At 43.8% G+C, this 23,804-nt stretch overlaps 1 protein-coding gene across 3 annotated transcripts in view; it reads left to right on the top strand.

Moving 5' to 3' along the window:
- ZRANB1 (zinc finger RANBP2-type containing 1) overlaps positions 1-23,804 on the top strand; it is a 91,913-nt gene that overhangs the window by 10,636 nt on the left and 57,473 nt on the right. For 2 of the 3 annotated variants that reach the window (XM_053312948.1, XM_053312950.1), the window contains exon 2: positions 21,919-22,769. In XM_053312948.1, coding sequence (XP_053168923.1) covers positions 21,956-22,769 — 814 coding nt within the window. In that variant the 5' untranslated portion in view covers positions 21,919-21,955. Of the gene's footprint in view, positions 1-9,364; positions 9,423-21,918; positions 22,770-23,804 lie in introns of all 3 variants that reach the window. The other variant, XM_053312949.1, reaches the window with a different exon arrangement.

The raw sequence follows: 23,804 nt of genomic DNA, 5'->3' as shown, positions 1-23,804 counted from the left end.
CTAGCAAGTTTCACCAAGTCTGGAGCTTACGTTCCAGACTAGTATTGTGCAACAGCAGCACACCTCATTTATCTGGAACCTTTGCACAAGAACACTTTAAGGCAATCCTGCAGATCCCAATTTTTAGTGCAACTAAGCCATCTTCTTGTGTACTTCATGCGATTCCTTGGATGTTGGCCAGTGGGTTTCAGGTGAGATTATAGGTTATCATTTTTTCCACTGTAATCGGAGCCCATCCAGTAGTTAGGGTGTTTCCCACATGCCTCAGCATCTCGACAGGAAGTTTAAACAGCGAAGATTTCCTGAATGACTAGGCAGCTCCCAGATCCCCAGTTCCTTTTCCTGTCGCCTCAGGATTGGTAGCTTGGGAGAGAGCTCCTCCAATTTTCTCTTATTTTTTCTTTTAGATCACCTTTGTCCTTTTAACTTCCAATTCTGAGCCTTTCTTAAACTCTGTGCCTTCCCCAACTCTGAGCCTTTTTATATCAAGCCTCTGTGCTCTATTATTCTTTCCCCCCCAATACTCGCTCCTCTGCCTCCCCTCCCAGCTGGTCGCACATGGAGCGTGCCCACATGACTGAAGCCTGCATGAGCTCTTTATTGGAGGGTGAACCACGGGCGGAGAACCACGCTTCCGAAAGGACAGCCAGCACCCTGCTTGAGGGGCCGAGAGCCGTGCCACAGAAGAAAGCCAAGAAGGCCAAATGAAAGGAAAAGCATGCTACACTCAACTCTGAGCGGAACCGCACTTCTGGGAGCCACCACAAACAGCGAAAGCCAGTTGAAAGACTCAGCGAGCACCTGCTCCTTAAAGCGGTCTGCCAGCAACAGCAGCCCTGCCGTATCCCATCTCCAAGATGACTAGATCACCAGGGAGAGATTGGGGAGATATGTGATGCGGCAAGGGGTGCACATGGTGGCAAGATGGCAGACATGGCAACAGGTGCCATTTTTTCAGCCTCAGACCCTGCTGGTGCTGCGCTTGTGGGGAATGGGGGCAACCAGGTCCCTCCCTTACCCACCACAACTACTGCCACTGGGCTGCAACAGGAAGACAGCATAACCGTGAGTAGCCCTGTGGTTGGGCACGGCACAGTGGATCCTCCAATTTTGGGGAGTGGGGCAGAGTGGCTGAGGGGGTTTATTGCCAGAGAATTCAAGGCCCTACTTCCTACCCTGGCTGCATAAGGCAGTGCGTTCCGATCTCTGCCCCCCCGCCAATGAACCAGCAGCAAGTCATTCTCCCCAGACTCAGCCATCATCAGAAGGGCTATCCCTGAGGGAGAAAGGGGCTGCTTCCTCCCCCACATTCCTACATCTAGGAAGAGGAGGTGCCGTCAGTCAGCTGCCTCCTCACCCTCCTCATCCTGGGAGGGAATGAACAAAAAAAGCACCACCCACACAGGAACCTATTACCCTAAACACAACCCCTCCCCATGGGGGCTGGAAGGGATACTACACCAACCCCGGCACCTAGGGTTGTGGTGAGGCCTGATACAGTTCCCCCTATTAGGAACAGAGGGGAACTAGTCCCAGATCAGGTGCACAAGGACTTAGAGAGGTCTGACTACCTCCTTGGACACTGAGGAGGGGGAAATATCAGAGGAGGAGTTACACCATCAGACCACTAGCTCTACTCGCCTGTTCCGCTCATTGGATATGGAGGTCTTATTGGCTAAGGCGCGTCGCACGATTAACGTGGTGACCCCCCCAGAGACCCTGACCACCAACCAGGGCTTGGATCAGGAGGTTTTCCCCTCCACATCCAAAGCCACCCCTTAGTTCCGTTCCCCCAACTTTTTCTCTCCACTATGTTGGATGAATGGAACACACCCTTCTCACATAAGTCAGTGAATCACCTATATAATAAGTTATACTCTTTACCAAGGAAATAATAAGCATGCTGGCCCCCCCAAGGGTGGACACCCCAATCGCTCAACTGGTGTTGGGTGATAGTCGGTAAGGAAGGGGAGGAACACCTAAAGCTACCTGAGGATAAGAAACGCGAGTCTCTCCTAAAAAAGACATACAAAGCCTTGACCAACGTTGTCAGGGCAGTGGTTGCAAACTCTATCTTCGCCAGGGCAACAGTACTCTGGGCGAAGGAACTAGCACAGCTTGTCCCACCCAAGAACCCCAAGCTATGTCAAGGAATCAACAAGATGGCCAAGGCAGCAGCGTTTATGGTAGACTCCAGCCTGGACTGCATCCAGCAGGCCTCTAGGGCCTGGCAGTAGTGGTCAGATGCTGCCTCTGGCTGAAGCACTGGAAAGTGGACTCCAAGTCCAGATTGAATCTAGCCTCGGCTCCCTTTAAGGGCTCCAAGCTGTTTAGGGAGTCCCTGGAACCAGTGCTTGTGGAAACCAGGGACAAGAAAAAGGCAATGCCAACCACCAGGACAGAGACACCCAGGGTTTTTAGGAATAGGGCTTTCTCCAGGAATTGTCACCCCTCATTCAGACATTCTAACTACTCTTCCAGCAGTTCCTTTTGTGACTACAGGTCTTCTAACCAAAGACAAGGAAGACGCGCCCACTGGCAGCAACAACCTCAGGGCTCAGACCGCTAATCCTTCAAAAAGCAATTTCAGCCTCCTTCCTCCCAACAAAGGAAGCAGTGACTCCGCCCTGGTCGGAGTTCGGCTTCTGCTCTTCAGGGAAGCCTGGTCAGTGGCCACCTCTGACCAATGGGTACTCCAGACGTTCTCGGCGGGGGCGGGGTGCTGTCTCTGGAGTTCTCCAGCACCTCCTACAGATCAGCGCAACAGAGAGAGTGCCTACGACCAAGCAAGTATACTCACTGCTGTTTTTGGTGCCAAAGAAGGATGGAACTTGGTGGGCAGTACTAAACCTCAGACCCCTGAACTGCCACGTCAGGAAATGCTCTTTCAGAATGGAGTCCCTCAGGACTATCAAGGATTCACTAAGGAGTCAGGAGTTTCTACTGTCGGTGGATCTGTCAGAGGCCTACCTACACATCCCAATCCTCCCAGAACACCACCATTTTCTCAGGTTCTCGTTCAGCAGACATCACTACCTGTATGGAGCTATGCCTTTCGGCCTCTCCTCAGCCCCCAGAGTCTTCATGAAGATCATGATAGCGCTGATTGCTCACATCAGAACCAAGGAATCTGCCTCCATCCTTATCTTGACGATCTGCTCATCTAATCACAATAACTAATGAGGGCCCAAAGAGACGTGCAACAAACACTGGCTCTCCTCCGAGCCCACAGTTTTGTGGCGAACTGCCTAAAGAGCCACCTGACCCCCATGCAGAGACTGCTACATCTGGGCATGATATTTGACACAGCATGGTGAACCATCACTCTGTCTTCAGAATGGAGGGATAAAAAATATTCCTACTATCCAATACAGTGTTGAGAGAAGGCAGCCCTCCTCATGACCCTAGCCATGTTTCTGGGTTGCATGATAACATGCATAGAGTGCACACCATGGGCCAGGTGGCACTCTCGCACCCTACAGTGGTTTCTGTTTCCATACCAGGACGAGATCTCAACACGCAAGCAAATACGCTTCCAATTTCCTCTCAAGGTATGGGTCTCCCTTCACTGGCAGAGATCCAGGGCCCTATCACAGGGTGTCCCTTTCAGCGTACCATTCTAGGTCGCAATAACCACGGACTCAAGCCTAGGGGACTGGGGAGCCCACTACCGCCATTGCTTTGCACAGGGAAAATGGCACCCAAGAGAGCAGAAGGAGTCAATCAATCTACTAGAGCTCAGAGCCATACACCTAGCATTGATTCGTTTCCTACCATACATCAGACACCACCATGTATGGGTCCGCACGGACAACATCTCAGCGAAGGCACATGTGAACAACCAAGGAGGGACGAGATCAAGGCTGCTCATGCGTGAAGTGGCCAGGCTGTTCACGTGAGCAAAAAACCTACTGTCTCTAACAGCGGAACCCCTGAGCGGCAGTTCAAACCACAGAGCAGACTGGCTCAGCAGAAAACAGGTTGATGCGGGAGAGTGGTCCCTGAACCTGGAGATATTTGAGATGGTTACCAGGATGTTGGGATGTCCACAGGTGGACCTCTTCGTTACTCTGGAAAACAGAAAAGTACCAAGGTTCTTGTCGTGGTTCTACCATCCACAGGCGGAGGGGACCGATGCATTGACCAACAACTGGCCAGCGGCCTCCTGTTTGCTTTCCCTCCTACAGCGATACTCGCCAGAGTGATACAGAAAATACACCAGGAGGGAGCAACCATCATTCTAATCACACCACGGTGGCCATGGTGACCGTGGTTTGCTGACCTGCTAGCTATGTCAGTCCGGTCACCTTGGCCCCTTCCCAGGCGCTTGGATCTACTATCACAAGGACCGGTGCTCCACCCGGACTCAGACTGGTTCCAACTCAACGCCTGGATGTTGAGCGGGAAATTACTAGCCAAAGTAGGCTGCGACCAAGGTGCAGTTGACGATCCTAGCCGCTAGGAGATAATCTCCGAACAGGATCTACCAAACCACCTGGATAGCTTTCTCATGATGGACCAAGAGGAAGGATATCTGACCAACGACGGCTAAAGTCCAAGACGTCCTTCTTTTCCTACAAGATGGTCTTTTCCAGGGTCTCCAGCCCAGCACCCTGCGGAGACAGACATTGGCCCTCACATTTATTCTCGAGCTGAATTCAAAGGGATCAACACTTCTCCACCCACATATTAGACTCTTCCTGAAGGGAGCCACCAACTTGGCTCCCCCACCAATTCACAGGTTCCCGTCATGGGACCTGAACATGGTCCTTAATGCACTCACCAAATTTCCGTTTGAACCCCTTAAAGAGGCCCCACTCAGAGTCCTCACGGGCAAGGTACTGTTTCTCGTAGCGGTCACCTCCACTTTTCAGGGTCTCCAAACTGGGGGCTCTATTAGTCCGAAAGGAGCTGTGCATCTTTCAGGAGGAAGCAGTGATTCTGTAGGCTCTATCGGTCTGAAAGGAGCTGTGCATCTTTCAGGAGGAAGTGGTGATTCTGTACCTGGACTCGACGTTCATACCCAAGGTGAATTCAATCTTCCACCGCTCACAGCTGGTGATATTACCCTCTTTTTGCCCCAAACTGACTTATCCAAAGGAGAAGGTGTGGCACACCTTGGACGTGAGAAGAGCCTTACGTGCACACACACACACACACACACACACACACACACACACACACACACACACGAAGGACCAAGCCGTTCAGAAAATCAGAAGCTCGATTCGTGTATTTCAGCTACGCAAAACAGGGAAACAAGGTGACGAAGGTCACACTGTCAAGATGCATACGAGATGCCATCATCTTAGCCTACAACACACTGGAGATCCCCATCGCGTGGGGCATCCTGGCCCACTCGATGAGAAGCGTGTCTACATCAGCGGCATTCTTGGCCAGGGCATCTCTACATACCATCTTTCAAGCAGCGACCTGGTCCTCAGTCTCCCCGTTCATAAAGCATTACAAGATCTCTGCCTTCCATTCTGAGCAGGCGGCCCTAGGCCACACAGTGCTCCAACAAGTAGTCTAGTATAGAACTCTAACGCTTTCCACATGGGGCTGTGTGTGCCAGAACTTTGGTATGTCCCTAACTACTGGATGGGCTCCGATTACGGTGGAAAAAGGAACATTGGGTCTTACTTGTGAAGGGTCCTTTTTCACCGTAATCGGAGCCCATCCGTCCCACCCAGCAGGAGTCACGAGCAGGACAAAGTCCAGAAAACCTAAACAGGAACTGATTATAATTTTTTTTTTTAAAAGAAAGAAAATTGTTAGCTAAGATATATAGATACTGGGCGGAGGTGTCGCAGCAGTGGACATGCAATTCCATCTGCGATCCCCTTGGTACCTAACTTTACGTGTACCCTAACCTTGCAACCGTTTTTATAATTCCAGAACAAGAACTCTCTCCCACTTACAGATAAAATTTGCAGCATCCTTTGGCCAGACAGTCAGAACTGGGGTTCTGGGAGCTATTTAGTCATTCTGGAAATCTTTGCTGTTTAAACTTCCTGTCGAAATGCTGAGGCATGTGGGAAATACCCTAACTACTGGATGGGCTCTGATTATGGTGAAAAAGGACCTTTCACAGGTAAGACCCAATGTTCTTTTCTGTGCCAGAGTAGAATAAAATGACTGAAGGAAAAGATTGGTTTTTATTCTTAATAATAACAACATTCCATCCATTCATGTACAACAAGTTCTATCATTAACATGTTAGATATTTAGGTTGAAGGGATGGCATTGTTGTTCTCCAGAGGAAAATGGTTCTCCATTGTTGTTCTCCAGAGGGAATGGTGGAGACTACTCAAGGTTTCTAGGATTCTTGTACTGTCTATGCAGACTTTGAGCACTTCAGCAGAGGTCAAGGTAAACTAATGATACATTTTGTAAGGCAGGGAAAGTCCACAAATATAATTTTATTATTTATAAACAGATTAGAAATTTAATCTTGGACTGCACTGGGACATTATTTAACTTCCCACCTTGATTATTATAGTATTTATTACACTGAAGCCAGCACTAAACTAGTTTATCTGTAGGTCTTAGACTAATTTTGGAAAGGACTTCTAACTGGATCCTATGCATCCTTGCTTATTAGAAATAAGTCCTACTGAGTTTAATGGGGCTTACGCACAAACATATAGGACTGTAACTTTAATGTCTGTATTGCTTCAGAAAGTAAGTAACTCTGTTCCAAATGGCTTTGACATAAAACTTTTTACTTTGTATTAACTAATCTTTTGAATATTGGTTGTATTAGTTTAGCCTTGGTATATAAGAACTTTTGTTTTCTAACCCTGCAGGTAATATTTCTAGAATCATTCTATGCAATAGTGACTTAAGTTCAAAATTCTGTGGTGGATTAGTGATGATCACTGATTACTCAAACAGCCAGTGAATTCATATTATTCCAAGTTCCCTGCTTCTAAATGATGAGAAATTATAGGAGCTGCATCCTCTCTTTAGGTTCTTTAGGATGAAATTGCACTGGAGACTTGCAATAATGTCTTCTGTAATCTTTGCTTTGTTTTCATAATGGTCTCTTGAACATTTGGAAATAGGTACTCTTACAGCAGCCAGCAGAACACCACAGAGCATGTTTGGAACATAGACCCATAGGCAGCTGCCATATACTGAGTCAGACCATTGGTCCATCTAGTTCAGTATTGTCTACCCAGACTGGCAGCAGCTTCTCCTAGGTTGCAGGCAGGAGTGTCTCATCCCTATCTTGGAGATGCCAGGGAGGGAACTTGGAACCTTCTGCATGCAAGTATGCAGATGCTCTTCTCAGAGCGACTCATCCCCTAAGGGGAATTTTTTACAGTGCTCACAGGTAGCCTCCCGTTCAAATGCAACCAGAGTGGACCCTGCTTAGCAAAGGGGACAATTCATGCTTGCTACTACAAGACCAGCTCTTCTACCAGTTGTTAGGCTGTCCCAAGGCTGCATCCCAGTTTCCACTAACTGTAGCTAGAAAACTCTGAGTTACTGTCACTTTCCATTCAAAGTGCTACTGCTTTCTTATCCACAATTGCAGAGCCCTCTTCTTGGAACGATATCCTCTTTGCAGGTGAATTGCCCATTCAGGAAACAGTCATTGATGAAACAGTAAGGTTCTTTAATGCTTGCCTTTGATCAGGCAGTACTACCGCAGTATGCTGTATGTAGGGCTGCCTTTGTGCATAGTTCGGAAACTTCAGTTAGTTCAAAATGCGGCAGCCAGATTGGTCTCTGGGGTATCCCAGAGAGATCACATTATGTCTGTTCTTAAACAGTTGCACTGGCTGATGATACGTTTCCGAGCAAAGTACAAAGCGATGGTTATTATCTTTAAAGCCCTAAAATGGCTTAGCAATAGCACTAGCAATAGCACTTACATTTATATACCGCTTTATAGCCGGAGCTCTCTAAGTGGTTTACAATGATTTAGCATATTGCCCCCAACATTCTGGGTACTCATTTTACCGACCTCGGAAGGATGGAAGGCTGAGTCAAACATGAGCCCCTGGTCAGGATCGAACTTGTAACCTTCTGGTTACAGGGCGGCAGTTTTACCACTGCGCCACCAGGGGCTCCTAGATCTTAGATCTGGGTTACCTGAGAGAGCTCATTTCTTTACAAGATCCCCACTGCTCATTAAGATCACCAGGAGGGGTATGTCTTCAGGTGCCACTAGTTCATCTGGTGGCAACCTGGTATCAGGCCTTCTCAGTTGCTGCCCCTAGGTTGTGGAATGTGCTCCCTGTGGATATAAGAGGACTGTCTTCCTTGGAAGCCTTCAGGAGAGCCTTAAAGATCCACCTCTTCAGCCTGGCTTTTAATGATATCTAGTTTTAACCTTAATTTTAATGAGATTTAATTTGGCTTAAATGTTTTAATTGTTTTAGTTTCTGTGTTTGATAATGTAAACCACCTTGAGCCACTTCAGGAAGGGTGGTATATACCAGTGTTTCTCGACCACCGGTCCACGGACTGGTGCCGGTCCGCGAGCTGTTGGGTACCGGTCCCTCACACATAGAGGAGCGGAGCCTGGGCAAGCTCTCCAGAGCTCATTTCTAGGCAGGCAGCCCTCATTGCTTGAAAACATTAATTTAGCTTCCTCAAATGAACATTATCCAGCAACAGGTGCTGCCTGGAAATGAGCTCCAGAGACCTCCTGGTGGTGGCCCCTACCAGCCCAAAATTGTTTTGGGGGGCCTGGGGTTGGGGGGAGTGACCCCTACATTAACTCCTGGTCTGGGAAACTGCACACGAAGAATGTACCGGTCCATTATTCCAAAAACGTTGAGAAACACTGGTATATACAATGAATGAATGCTTAAATACTAGGCAAAATCATAGTAATAGACTTTTACACTGCTTACATCTTGCCTGTGGTTACCTGTGAAGTTGATTGTAAAAATAGAATTTGAACCGTTAATTGATATGTAATCAATTTAAGTAAATGAAACACTGTTAGGGTGCATCTAAGAATATTTTGTGTTGGCAGCTAAATTCTATATAAAGTGCTTTAGTATAGCAAATAGACTTCTAGAGAGAAGATATTTGAACCTTACAGAATATTGATAACACAGATTTAAAATTATTGCTTGGTCAGAAAGAACAGTACTTATAGCTACATAAGTTAAATATTTTTAGTACTTCATGGCATTTATTTCTGCAGGCTTTTCACAAATTCTCACTATGATGGAATGGAACAGTTCTTAAACAACCAATGCATAATGTGCTTGACTTGACCGTCACATAAAATGCCCTGTGGCAAATCTAAGAACAAAAACCTATATCGCTTGATATTCAGAATGAAGTCTCTCTCTCTCTCTCTCTCTCTCTCTCTCTCTCTCTCTCTCTCTTTTTACAGAATCCGCAGGTGACTTAGACATGTTTGAAGACATTTGGTTTCACTAGGATAAATCCAGGTATTCAGCTTGATTGGTTTGAGGATCACATATTAATGGCTTATTAAATCTCACACTAATGTGGTACCTGCCCTTTATGAATATTAAAAGGTTGTCCCTTCTTTGTGGGCATCTTGTGCCCACTTCAGTTAAAAGTAAATGCTGTGGGGAAGGGAAGCAGCTAATGAAGTATGAGTAAAGAGCAGTATTATTAGCAGTCAGAGCATTTGAGAGTTACTCAACTTGCTGCCTTTTCTCATAAATGTATAGAAAATCCCTCAATGTTCTCCCATCCTAGTGTAGTATTTGAATGGAATAAAGTTATTTTTTATATCCCCTTTCCAACATGAGTAATCTGAAATGTGACACAGCCTTGAGAAGTGATGAAAAAGATCACTTGGTTGTGTATTTTTCTTGGAATAAGTACATATAGAACACAATCATATTATATATTTGAGAAGGATGCAGTTCATGGATCTGTTTGAATGGCAACAAGATGAAGCACTCAAACCCCAAGGATGACAGATCGCTATATACTAATCCTATATAATAAAAGGCTAAGTGAGTGGCCGTGGCTTTGGAACGTTGGGGATCTGCGTCCCTGCCTCCCTGGGCTGTTCTGGGCCTGCGCAAAGCGCAGGCCCAGAAGAGCCCAAGGGACACAGGACCTCAGACACCAGTGTCCCACAGCCACAGGCGGCCATTAGCCGGTGTGTGGCGGCGGGGGAAAGTGGCCGAGGCGGTGGCAGAGCCGCCGCCTCGGCCATGAGCTGCGGCACGGCGAGAGGAGGCCGAGACAACCAGAAGCGGCCGCCCTGAAAAAGGCGAGGGCAATGGCGGCGGGGGAAGACCGAGACGGGGGACAGGGAAGCTGGGCGAGGTGGCGGCGAAGCCGCCAACGAGGCCCCCGCCCGCTCACAGCCGTCGCCGCCGCCTGCTCACCCGCCCTCCCAGCTGCCCAAAATCACCTTCCCCCGCTCCCCCCCCAAAAAGATTAAGGGCCAAAATGGCCCATGAGAAGGTCGCCGCCCCCGCCTATCGCCCTCCCAGCTGTTGAAGACCACCTTACCCGCTCCAGCCCGAGGGAAAAGAGAGGAGCTCACGAGCAGAGCTCCTCTCTGTGCTAAGTCACTGCTCAAACTGCCGCTGTGGACGCAAAGGACGCCTATTGCGTCCATTGCGACAGTATAGGCAGCAGCTTAACGCAGAGAATAGCTCTGTTTCCGAGTTCCTCTCTTCTCCTTCGGGCTGGAGCGGGTAAGGTGGGCTCCGGCAGCTGGGTGCGCGGGAGGGCGATAGGCGGGGGCGGCCACCTTCTCATGGGCCATTTTGGCCGTTATTCATCCACCCCCCCCCCAAAAAAAAGTAAAAGCAAAATAAGGAAGAACAAAAACAGAGACAACAACAAAACAAAAAGAGAGAGGGGACAAGGGGGGGGGAAGAGACAGAAAGAGAGAGAGAGAGACAGAAAAGACGGGATAGAAAGCTAGCGCCCGTTATCATAACGGGCTTAAAAATACTAGTGTTCTATAAACTCTTTTCATTCAAGTTGTCTTGCAAGCAAAACTACTTTAGCATTTTCCTTTGAAGAGGAAACTAGACATTAATGGGATCAGTGTTCCCTCTAAGAGAGATTCCCAGATGTTGACTACAACTCCCAGAATCCCTAGCTGCAATGGCTTTTGCTTGGGGATTATGGGAGTTGTAGTCAACAACATCTGGGAATCTGAGGGAACATTGAATGGGATGTTTTCAAATGTAAGGTGTAGTCTAGCCAAAGGTATGCACTTCTGTCTCATTTCAGTGGGAAAGTTAAGCAGTTTTTAAAAGTCCCATTGATTTCAGTTGGAACACTTTAACAGTGCTAAATGTTGGCTGACCAGACTCCATTGTTTTGAAAGAGATACCTGCGATAAGTGAGCTTCCTATCTTGATTTGGATTGGGTCTGGCAATTATGAGCAAAAGCTGAAAGTACTTGGAGAAAGGTTTTCCCCGGTAACTTTAAAATGTTGCTTCCTTTGTCAGTCCCTCATGAGTCCCCAAATACTCTTACCTGGTGGTGGTGGCTTCAGCATTGGGACTGCATTCTTTTTCCTTTCCTCATCTTCCTTTGTGGCAGCTGCCAAGATTAGAGCCTTTCTCTGTGTCCCTTCTTCCTCTTCTTTTTCCTCCTTTTCTGTCTTTGGTCCTCCTCTGTGGCACCTGGAATGCTGGAAAATGTCCTTTCCCCCAACATTTCATATACTGGAGAAGAGAGACTTTGCTTCCACTGCCAGAACAGTGGCACTAAATACTGGAGCAGTAGGTAGGTAGTTGGTGGGGCGGGGGGGGGAGGAGGAGTTTTTTTCTGCCTCAAATTTTAATCTTACATGTGCCATATGGAGTTACTTATCCATGGTTATCTCTTGTGTGGCTGGAATAATATTTAAATTACTCAAGTATGTAAGTGGATCAGTCACATGATCCCTCCCTGCAAATTGGCATCATGTGAGGAAAAGACCTTTGCAATCAGGCCCCATGACTGGGTCACTTAAAATGCCTCAGCTGCATGAGGATCAGCTTATGGATGTGACTTGGGTAATACATAAAGAGTACCTTGGTTTTATGGGTAGCTGTAATCTAGAGATCCAAAGAATACTGGCTCTCAAACACAGCAGTGCCAGTGTAAGAGAATTTGGACAAGTGACTCTTGGTGCTGCTGTGGTCCCTGAGCCTGCCGAAAAGCCAGTGATGTGGGCTGCAGGGAGGAGAGCCCAGAAACTCTGTGGAAGAGACCTTCCACTGGCAGAGCTCTGCCTGGTTTTCAGGCTTTCCTCCCTTCCTCCTGCAGCCACACTGACACAACTCTTGTTAGTGCCAAGGGACCATCAACCATAACCAATGCCTCTTTTGTGGTGGTGGGGAGGGAGGCTCTGGGGCTGCAACAGCACTGAGAGGTTGAGCTAATGTCTATTCTTATCGTTCTCTCAAGTTTGGTTTTTCCTTTTGAACCTTTTCATAATGCAGCAAGTGATTACAGTACTTGCTTGGATCTTTAAACAAGGCCAGGTCTGTCTTAACAGTTGGATGTAGTTTGCCAATATAGGGTAAAGTGCAGGCTTCTTGAGATCAATGGAGGATGTGTTAAAATGCTTTTAAAAATAATAATCCAGGCTTGGTCTTTGAAAACACTTATACACTTTCTAAACTAGCTATGACCTTTTTTGTGCTTGCTAGAAAGATAAGGATAACAGTCTCAAAAGGCCATGCGACATGGCTTTCACCCTTTTAAAGCACCATTGAAGAAAAGTAAAATTGTTCTTTATCCTTTTGTAACTGATTGGGGGCTATCATGTTGTCTGTCGTAATACTAGTCTTCCACAAGTGCTAAGAATGATACCTACTTATTTTCTATAACTCTTTAGTTATTAAAGTTTTAGCTTGGGCCTATTGACAAACAGTACTGCAAATCTGAGCAGTGTTTGGAATGTTGAGTAACTGTGCTGATAAAGAAACCATAACTTTAGGCAGTTACAACTCCTGATATCTTTAAGGGTGTACATTCAGAGTAATCTGCATATATGCACGAGTGGTTTCCTTTGCTATTACCTCCTGCCTAGTCTTGCAACTGTAGTAAAATGGTTTTCACAAAACACTTCCATATCTTGGCTGTTGGTAGTAATTGATGAGAGCACTTTGCTGTTTTATCGAAAAGTTTACATCATGATTGCACAACTTTGGCCTTCGAGCGGATGTTGGACTACAAAATTTCCATCATCCCTGACAATAGGCCATGGTGGCTGGAGCTAATGGGAGTTGTCCAAAAACAGCTGGGTGATCGAAGTTGTGCAGCCCTGGCTTACATCCTGCTTGGGAATAGTGGCTGATACCCTGACTAAATTTACTTGAGGAAGTCCTATTGGAATTAAAGGACAAGTTAGGTATGCCTAACTTGACCTTGTAGTTGGACTGTCAGCCAGTGTAGACTGGACTGTCAGACTGTCAGCCAGCATGTAATTTGGGAACTGGAGTTCAGACTCTTTTTGCTTTTGCCAGTGAGGAGCTACCTTGTGTCTTCTACAAGCAATTGCTCAAGTAATACTTTTTAGCATTTGATTGGCTCTGTTCAGATTATTCTTAGGTTAGATGTCATGAATTGTCTTCTTCGTTAGGTAAACTACATCAAACCCCATTTTTTGTGTGAAGGTCCATATTTGGAATCTTTGAATAGTAGCTGCACTGAAGATATGGTGCAATGCTTGTAGTTACTTTATTTCAAATGCAGCATTTCAGAAATTTGGATTTGTAAATCCACTTTTTCAAATAAGAAGACTTTATAAATCCAGATTTCTGAAATGCTGCATTTACTGCATATAAAACACATGATGCATACACTAGAGAAGTTAACTGTGCTAACTGGCTTAATAGCACTAATAAAGATGTGCTTAGAGGAAAGTTGGAAACAAAATAAAACGTAATTACTTCATTGAAATTCCAGCACTTCGGCTCTCCTGTATATGAGAAGAACACTATTGTGTGAAATAAAGAATTCTAATCCAGTCTTGCAATTAAATTTTGCGTTTGCCTTAAACCTATACTCATGGCACTGGGATTCTGTACTGTTTGTGTGACTTTGCACACAAATCTTCCTTGAACTGTAGGGAGATTTAGCTTCTTGCAGTTCAAGAACTGAAAATGGAAGGTGATGACCCAGTAGCAGCAAGTCCTGATCAGTTGAGAATGGCCATCATGTGTGTTAAATTCCTGGGTTTTTCTTGAATAAAATAAGTGGGGCTTAATCTTGTCTGGGACTGCATTTCTGTGAAGCCTGTATTATGATTTGTGATACAAGGCAGGTTTTTCTCTTTTTGGACATGGTTATCTGCAGGTGAGTTCAGAGGGTAGCATGCAGACTAATACTTCAATGAGTGAAACTCTTCTGCTTACACAGGTGGGGATAATCTGTGTTCTCCCCTTCCCTTGGCAGCCCCCTAAAAATTGGCTCCTGAGGGTTCCGCCCCAACCTTCAAGGATATGTTTTTGAGGGGAAATTGATCTGTAGAAGAAAAGGGGTTATTGCCCACCCCCCAACCCCTTGTGTGAGGGAAGAGTTCTGCTTGAAGAAGTACTAGTTTGGATATTATCCACTCTGTGTAGTGAGAAGTAGTCCTGTATTTCTCTTATTGACAGATGCTGCTTTTAGACTTGATTCTGTTTTTCTTTAAAGGATAACTGCCCAGCTTGAGTTTCTGCTGTTGTCTCTGCCCAAATTTATACAGTATGTCATCCATCACAAACAACTGTGTATACTTCAACTTCAGTGTAAAATAGAGATGTCATTATGGAATTCATTTTGATTATACCTTTTCTTTTACACTCATATGGAAAAAGGCCCTAATTGAGCCCCTCGCCCAACAAAGTTGTCTATGCAAGTCTTGTTTCTCAGGAGAGATATTGGAAACTGGCAGAAATCGTTGCCAAAGCTACCATATCACTTTGTGTATCCTGCTGCAAATGAACACTTGCATTGATTTGTTTACTGACTAAAGGGATGTACAGGATGTTTCTTCCTCTAAGATTGGTTGTAGAGCAAGAGGAATTTAATCTGTTCACAGTAGACGAGGACTCTAGAAGTAACTTATGTCACTTTAAAGAACCAATTTCTTTTAGGGTTGGTACTTGTGAGTTTCACCCTGTTAACAACAACCTATAGAAAATCCACTCTCTTTGCATGAAATGCAAACCTAGTAAATTCATTACTTTGCTAATTTCCAGCTGAGGGTGCAATTTATTTCTTGTGTAAACACCATTTGATTCTAATAGTACTTGTGTGTTACTTCAGTAAATTGTGCATAGGGGAAACTTCGGGTGGATTATGCACTTTAATCTTGCACACACTGACAGACCTGTTCTGTTATAATTCTGTTATAACTCTGTTCTGTTATAATTCCAGTGGGGGTGGGGGTCACTGCTTAGTATATGCTTGTGTTTTTTGATTGTATGAGGATCATTTCATATGATGCTCTACTGTTAATTGGGCAATAAAAGTGCTTCATCAAGTGAGTCCTAATTTTCTTGAAGCTGGTGCAGATATAGCTCTGGCTCCCTGTAAACCAAGATTGCACAACTTTGTCCCTCCAGCTGTTGTTGCACTGCATCTTCCATAACCTTAGTCACAGTGGCCAATAGACAGGGATGATGGGAGTTGTTGTCCAACATCTGATTGAAGGCTGAAGTTGTGTAGGGCTGCTGTAAACCATGGTTTGCAAATCAGGATGCACTTCAGAAACACTAGCTTCATCTTTGTTCATTGCTGCAAATTCTACCTTTCCTCTCCTTGCAACCTTTATCATGATTTAGTGTTACGTATACACTGGCTGACATCCTGACTAACGAAGCATTTGCAGAGGGATGCACACTAGCACAAAGCTGTTGTGTTAGCTGCTTGTGTCAAGTCTGGAGCTTCTTTCCAGACTAGTGTTGCATTACCGCAAGCGTGTTTGTGCAATAATTCCTAATTTGCAAATAATAGTCTACACTTTACAGGAAGTCAGCATAATGTCTGCACTGGTGAAAGCCTAAAGCTTTGATCTGATGTCAACATCTTCTAAGAGCTGCCCTACTGGTTACTTGTAATCTTCCCCCTCCCTCATTCCTGTCTCATGGAACAGTTTCAAGATATTCGTTTTAGGATCCATATGCCACTGTAACTATATATTCCTGAGATTGAAAAATGTACCTTTTGAACTTGGCACATTGTTGGTATGAACTGATCTAACTTACAGCAAGTGAACAGTATGTTACAACTACTTGTGGTAGAGTTCAAATGTCTGTAGTCTGAGAGACTGCATAGTTGGTTGAGAGTGTTTATTATTTTATATTATATTATTTAATATATTTATTTCCTACACTACATTTGTGAACACCACAGCAGCTCACACTATTAAAAACAATACAAATGATAATGATAAATGAGTCAAAACAATAAAACACAACAGCAAAATAAAACAGAATAAAGCAGCAGCAGAAGCAAGTAAAGCAGGTATAAAAATTCCAGCAGTATAAAAAGCCTTCATAAAGAGCAAGGTCTTAACGATCTGTATCAAGATAAGTGAGGAAGCCAACCTTCTCTCCCTGGGAAAGTAATTCCACAATTGTGCTGCTACAGAAAAGGTCCTGTTTCTGGTACCTGCTAATCAAATTGCTGTTAATTGCAGGTCAGAGAGCAAGGCCTCTGACTGATCTTAATACCTTAAAATGTGGGAGAAAGTGGCCCTTAAGGTAATTTAATCACAAGGCTTTAAAGGGCAGTAACAGCACTTACAGTGACTCCCTTGTATGTACACACAACTTTCAAAACGTCATACAGATCATCTTTCTTGTGTACTCTCCCACAGATGCCTAAACTATTTTCTGTGTAAAACAGGAAGAGGAATTTATTATCTAAATCTGTGCAAATATTCGGCTACGACCAGCCAATCGTGAATAATGCTGGCACTTTGTGGAGGTGAGCGTTCCCAGTGTGCACTTCCACAGGGGCCCCTGTTCCCTGATTTGCTGTAGGTTCTGAGGACCCCTTAAAGAACACAGGGTGCTGCTATATTCCCGAAGCATCTTGGCAGAAATATGGGGAGCACTGGGAAGTGGAGTCCTTTCCAGCGCTAGAAGACTCCACTTAGGAAATTGTCCAAAGATGCTGTTGGAATGCAGCAGGACCGGTAGAGAGCCAGATCCCATGTGGGGATATGCATTGAGAATGTTCAGCTGCATGTGGCGACAATGGCTCTGCTTGAATCAGAGATGCGGGTTTGTTGGAGAAGACTGAATTGGAAAAAACTTTCAGGAAAACTTCCCAAGCAGGTCTTCCCCTTTTGCATAAAATTTGCCCTAAATAGGTTCTGATCTGATTTTGGTCACTTGTCTGACTGACTTAAACAGTAAAAACAGTTATATTGTCCATATTTCCCACACCGTAACTCAAAGGTTATTCATGTAGCAAAGTGCTTGAACTGAAATATTTGATGAGGAGTGGGGGGGAATATCAATAAAGACCTTTCATGTGTTTTGTTCTGAAACAATTTCAGAGGTTTATGTTGATTTTTTTAAAAAATAAAATTGGAATACTCAGTAGTTATTAATGAATTGTATGAAAGAGTGCTGGATACCTGGACTAGCATTGTGCACATGCATCAGTGCAAGTTCCAGACTTATGCTACGCTATTGCTTGAGTGGGGGGAGAGGTGATGTTCTGTGTGAATCACCAAAGTATATCCCTGAGGGATTTCAGAGGGAAGATTGGTGGAAATTGCCCATTCCCCCACTCAAGCAACAGCATAGCAGTACTCTGGAACCTATGCTGCTGCACATGCACAATGCTAGTCTGGATTTCTGCCACGGAAATTTTAGAACTGGAAAATATTTCACCCCACATTTTTGGTATGCACTGTTTGGCTTTGGCTCTTCAAAGCCAAATATTTGCATAGGCCCAATATTCACATTCACTCATAGATCAGATGGAACTTTAAGATCCATGTAGACTTAAAAAGTTCTGCAAAGCCATATGGCTTTGAGAGTTTCAAGAGGTCAGAGCTATGCAAGGTGTAGAGCTGTTCAACCCAAGGAGAGAGAGACTCTGTAAACTTCAATGTCAGAATATTAACCAAAGTCTCTGAATGCTACATCTGACCTGAGGCAAGATGGAGAGGTTTAGGATGACAGGAGCAGTTATCCTTTGCTGGGGATTTTAGATGCTTTTAGTTAAGGTGCTCATCTTAAGTTGAAATTCTCATTGTTTTTAGAGCACAAGTGAAAATTATAAGCACTTTAGCTCTCCTCCTAAGCTGAAATTTTCTATTGTATTTGAATTGTCATTCATGCTATAATGGGTACTGTGCATTGGATACTTGTGGCTGGAATTTAACCTAAGTAAAACTTCTTGCTAGGATTGCTGTGACAAATTCCTAGGGCCAGTTTGAATAGTTCTTCTTTCTACAGTACCTTGGAGCATTTTCTAAACAGTTTTCATTTGAAAAGTGGTGGTGGAGCCCCCAGGATGGTTGTATGTAGAGTATGTGAAAGAGATTAACTATACAGGCCATATCCAAACAACCGGGCAAATAATTATATGTACCCAAGAGGACTTGGGGTTTGACTTTCTTGATACTAGTCCCCAAGGCTAAGGGAGTTTCAAAAGTAGCTTGAGTCTTAAGGTAGGATCTGCCTTTCAAAGAAGGAAAATATTTCATTAGGTATTGGAAAGCCTTTGGTGCACCTTCAAGTAGCTTTTTGGATCCTAGCCCTTGAGGTTATAGTGAGTAATTCTAGTGCCACTTGTGAATTTCCTGCATGGAAAGGAAACATTACTGGTATTGGAAACTGTTTGACTCTTTTTCATGTAGTTTATCAAGTGATGAATGAACATTGGTCTTTGTTGACACATGAACACGTGGGTGGAAGCTGTTGGTAGTCCTGGTTTCCTGCTTGGAGAGGCTGGTGCATCTACCATGCATATAGATATGGAGTGACTTGCATGTAGGCAGTTTTAAGCTGCCTTAAACAAATGCATGGAAATGCTGCCATTTATATAAAAGCATTTATATACTGCTTTTCAACAGAAGTTCTCAAAATGGTTTACATCGAGAAAATAAAATAAATAAGATGGCTCCCTGTCCCCAAAGTGCAAATCTAAATTTGTCCCCAAATCTAAAAAGAAACATAAGGTAGACACCAGAAAGAGCCTTTGGAGGGATGCTGTGCTGGGGATGGATAGGGCCAGTTGCTGTCCCCTACTAATATAAGAGAATCACCGCTTCTCTTATATTAGTAGTGCCTCTTTGCTCTGGAGGGGATTCTGAAGGTAGCTTAGTGATAAATTTCCATCAAGCCAGTTGTTTAGTCTGTGCTTCTATTCTTAATGCATTATTGAGCTGGATATACTTATTGAATTCTGTTATACAAAGTTGTATGTGAGTGAATGAAATAGCAGCCCTATAGACTTGGACTTGGATGTTTTTGTTGCAGTTTCTGTTTTAAACAGACAAATTTTACTGTACACAGACAAGTTAAAATTTGTTTTAGAGTAGATAAACTTTGAAAACAAGCAAACTGAGTTAGTATTTAGTATTCTCGTCAAAATATATGTTTCTATATTCTAGAATAGGATTTAACAAGAACTCATATTGTTTAGAGGAAAATCTGTTTACATAGTGCTGTTGGTCATCCTTGGCAGTTCCTAATGAAGAGGACAAAGCCTGAGAAGCATGGAGACAGTATAGTCTTCACTAGAGAAAAAGTAAATGTAGCAATTTTAGTTTGTGTTCAAATAGCAAGGTGTTCTGAAAACACAGCATGTCTGCATTACTCACCCCTCTTACCAGAACATTCTGTATTATGTGATGAGTTAGTGATCTCAAAACTTGGAGAATCATTGTAAAACTACAAATTTCTAGATTCCTTTGGAGTTAAGCAGTTCTAAAACTGATTAAATCTTTTAATGTAATGCAACCATAGTTCTTTTGTAATACAGCTGTTGTTGCCTCTTGGATGAATGCATCAGCAAGCAATTCCTGTACAGTACTTATACTTTTAAAAACAAATATACAAACTTATATTTACCAGAGCAGTTTGCTTAGTGTGTCCAAATGTTGAAGCTTGCACCTAGTAGATCTTTTGGTGTAGATCTGGAACAATTTGGTGAAGATCTTTGTAATATTTCTTTCTGTATCTTTTTTGTAAAGTAATACATTCTCCCAGTTTATAATCCTTTGATGTTGCTGATACTTGGTGCTGAGTGTATGTGATCAGGGATCTACAGATCTAGGTGTCCATCTAACCAGCCATTATTTGCGGTTGCCGCCTATTTTCCCTTGCATCCTTTTCTGGCACACAAGTCTTAGATGAGAAGTGGGTCTTCTGTTTGCCCAGGGATATGGAGATGGTAAGAAACAATGGGAGTCTTCTCCTATTGCTCTGAAAGGATTCCTGCTGCTGCTTACCTTCTCAAAAATGGCAGTAGAAAGGAGACTTCTGGTGGGGAGATTTGTGCATTGCTGGGTATCCTGCTTGCCAACGAGTTGGGAGTACTCGCCACTGGTGAGCTGGCAAGTGGCGAGTACCCCCACTTGTAGATGCCTGTATATGATCTTCAAGTACAATATCTTAGCAAAAAAGCAGCTTCCGATATATCTTATGGTTTTTCCTTAAAGGCTGCTCGATATTCTGTCACTGATTTAAGCCACCTTTCATATGAAGAAAATGCGGTTTGTAATGACCAATTCTACACAGCCCCCCAAATAAGTAAGGCTGATGATTAATTAGCAGATTTTACCAGTGGTGATCATCTCTCATTTACACAGCTGAATAAAGCCATGCTAAACTAGTTGGGTTTGATAAAGCTTTGTAATTAGCCAGTGTTCTGATAGAATTCCTCTCAGAAGCCCTATTCAGACACTGAGGTAGTATGGAAGTTCTCCTGCATCCCAGTGTACCCCATGCCAGGAGCACAGTGACTGCTCTTGTTAGAGCAGTTGCTATGCTCAGCATAGCCACTCCCCCCGCCCCTCCAGGTCTGCTGCCCAAAATGGCATCTGGCCAGGGGAAAGCCTTCTACCCTGTGACGATTGCCTGCCAAGGTAGAATGAACCCATGTCATGGGAATAGCCTAATTATGTTGCAATTGGCATTCAGATATCTGTACACAGGTGTGCATGTTTTTATGTGAATGACTGTACCTGCATTCATTTAAAAGGGAACCTGGGTAGGGTACCCCAAATGCACGTTACAGATAAGAAATGGACTGTTATACCTGCATTCAACACAACATGTGAAATATTGTGCCTGGGTACAGACCTGCACCTATGTACACTGTACAGACTGTATGAGTACAGAATACAATACAACATATGTTGGAGAGGAGAGTTGTTTGTGGTAACAAGCATGACTTGTCCCCTTAGTTAACCAGGGTACACCTTGGTTGCATATGAATGGGAGACTTGAAGTGTGAGCACTGTAAGATAGATAGATTCCCTCAGGGAATGGAGCCGGTCTGAGAAGAGCAAAGGTTTCAATTTCCTTCTCTGGCTTCTCCAAGATAGGGCTGAGAGATATTCCTTCCTGCAATCTTGAATAAGCTGATGCCAGTCTGTGAAGACAATACTGATCTAGATAGACCAATGGTCTGACTCAGTATATGGCACCTTCCTATGCTCCTAACATAATGTGTGACTAGGAATAGCCATTCTCCAGACTTGTGGGTGACGCATCATGTATATATGGGAGCCAGCGTGGTGTAGTGGTTAGAGTGCTGGACTAGGACTGGGGAGATCTGAGTTCAAATCCCCATTCAGCCATGAAACTAGCTGGGTGACTCTGGGCCAGTCACTTCTCTCTCAGCCTAACCTACTTCACAAGGTTGTTGTGAAAGAGAAACTCAAGTATGTAGTACACCGCTCTGGGCTCCTTGGAGGAAGAGTGGGATATAAATGTAATAATAATAAATAATAATAATATTCTAATCAACTTCTTTTTACTCTTTTTAAGCTTTCTGCCTGAAACAACTTACTTCAAGGAGTGCAGGATGACAGAACGCGGAATAAAATGGGCTTGTGAGTATTGTACTTATGAAAACTGGCCATCTGCAATCAAGTGTACCATGTGCCGTGCTCAAAGACCTACTGGAACTATTATCACAGAAGATCCATTCAAAAGCGGTTCAAGTGATGGTGGTCGAGACTGGGATCCCACAAGTACCGAAGGCGGCAGTAGCCCTTTGATATGTCCGGATTCCAGTGCAAGACCAAGAGTGAAGTCATCTTACAGTATGGAAAGTGCAAATAAGTGGTCATGCCACATGTGCACATACTTGAACTGGCCTCGTGCAATAAGATGCACTCAGTGCTTGTCTCAACGTAGGACCCGGAGCCCCACAGAATCCCCTCAGTCTTCAGGGTCTGGTTCAAGACCAGCTCCTTTCTCTGTGGATCCTTGTGAGGAGTACAATGATAGAAATAAATTGAATATGAGGACACAGCACTGGACTTGTTCTGTATGTACATATGAAAACTGGGCTAAGGCCAGAAAATGTGTAGTGTGCGATCACCCAAGACCCAACAACATTGAAGCAATAGAGTTGGCAGAAACAGAAGAAGCTTCTTCAATAATTAATGAACAAGACAGAACTCGATGGAGGGGAAGCTGTAGTAGTGGTAATAGCCAAAGAAGATCACCCCCTACAACTAAACGGGAATCCGAAGTGAAAATGGACTTTCAGAGAATTGAACTGGCTGGAGCTGTTGGCAGCAAAGAAGAACTTGAAGTTGATTTCAAAAAACTAAAGCAAATAAAAAACAGAATGAAGAAGACTGACTGGCTCTTTCTCAATGCTTGTGTTGGTAAGTTCTGTGTCCTATTTGTATTTCACAAGGAGATGAAATAAAATGCGATATATGCTGGTTAAGATGGGAAGTAAAAGATTTTAAGAGCCTTGATATAGAATCTAATATGCAAAAAATGAAGATGCCTGTATATGTGGGTATATTCTTTGCAAGCCTTACAGAGCTGGGAAAAAGTCTTCTAAATGAGTTCTGTTGACATGACAGTAGAATTGGCGTTAAATCAACTCTACAATTCTTAAAATGAGCTTTTAAAAGCTGTTGGGAAACATTCCTTATACGAACAGTATTTTCTTAGCCATGTATCTAAAAATTGTTACCCTACTTACCATGACAAGATCTGCCTTAGAATCAGCAGCTGCAGTTCATGAGTGTTTGTAAACAGTGTAGATCTTACACAAGTGTGAGGCAATCAGTTAAAAATAACGCAGATGTGTAGCTCTTGAAGCAGAACACTGACCTTGGAAATACTGATTGTAGTAGCAAATATCTTAACGTTCCTAAATCTGTTCAGCATAGTGTAGAAGTACAAGTCATGTTTTTAAGCTGCTTTTTGTAAGAAAATTGTCCTGGTAGTCTTGCAAGTCTAGACTGATATCAGGCTTGGTTGGTTTTGTGTTTCGATAATGACCCCTTAATGTGGATTTCTCACAAGCAGCTATTTTGAGAAAATATTGAACACACCTTGCCCCCAAAAGAGCAAGATAGTGGTCTCCATCTGAAAAGGTGGTGGTTTATATCTGAAATAACATTGAGAGTAAATTCACATCTGTCCCAATAGCATTTTGATTTGAAAAAAACAAAACAAAACCCTATGCAGTAGTGGTGTTCTTAAATGTAGATACCCCATATTTTCAAAATAATACTTCTTGTAGAAGAAGGGGTATGCAAAGCACTTTCAGGATGAAAATGAAAATATTACACCTTGTGATGTGTTCAGTTAGTATATTGTGGTTTTTTTGCTTCTTAAATTTTTATTAAATTTTACAATAACTTTTACATTCATTTCCTAACTCTACACATAGATACATATTG

The sequence above is a fragment of the Hemicordylus capensis genome, chromosome 3 (assembly GCF_027244095.1).
Source record: "Hemicordylus capensis ecotype Gifberg chromosome 3, rHemCap1.1.pri, whole genome shotgun sequence".
Lineage (NCBI taxonomy): Eukaryota > Metazoa > Chordata > Lepidosauria > Squamata > Cordylidae > Hemicordylus > Hemicordylus capensis.
Note: the sequence above shows the minus strand (reverse complement) of the source record. Positions and strands in the feature narration are given on the sequence as shown.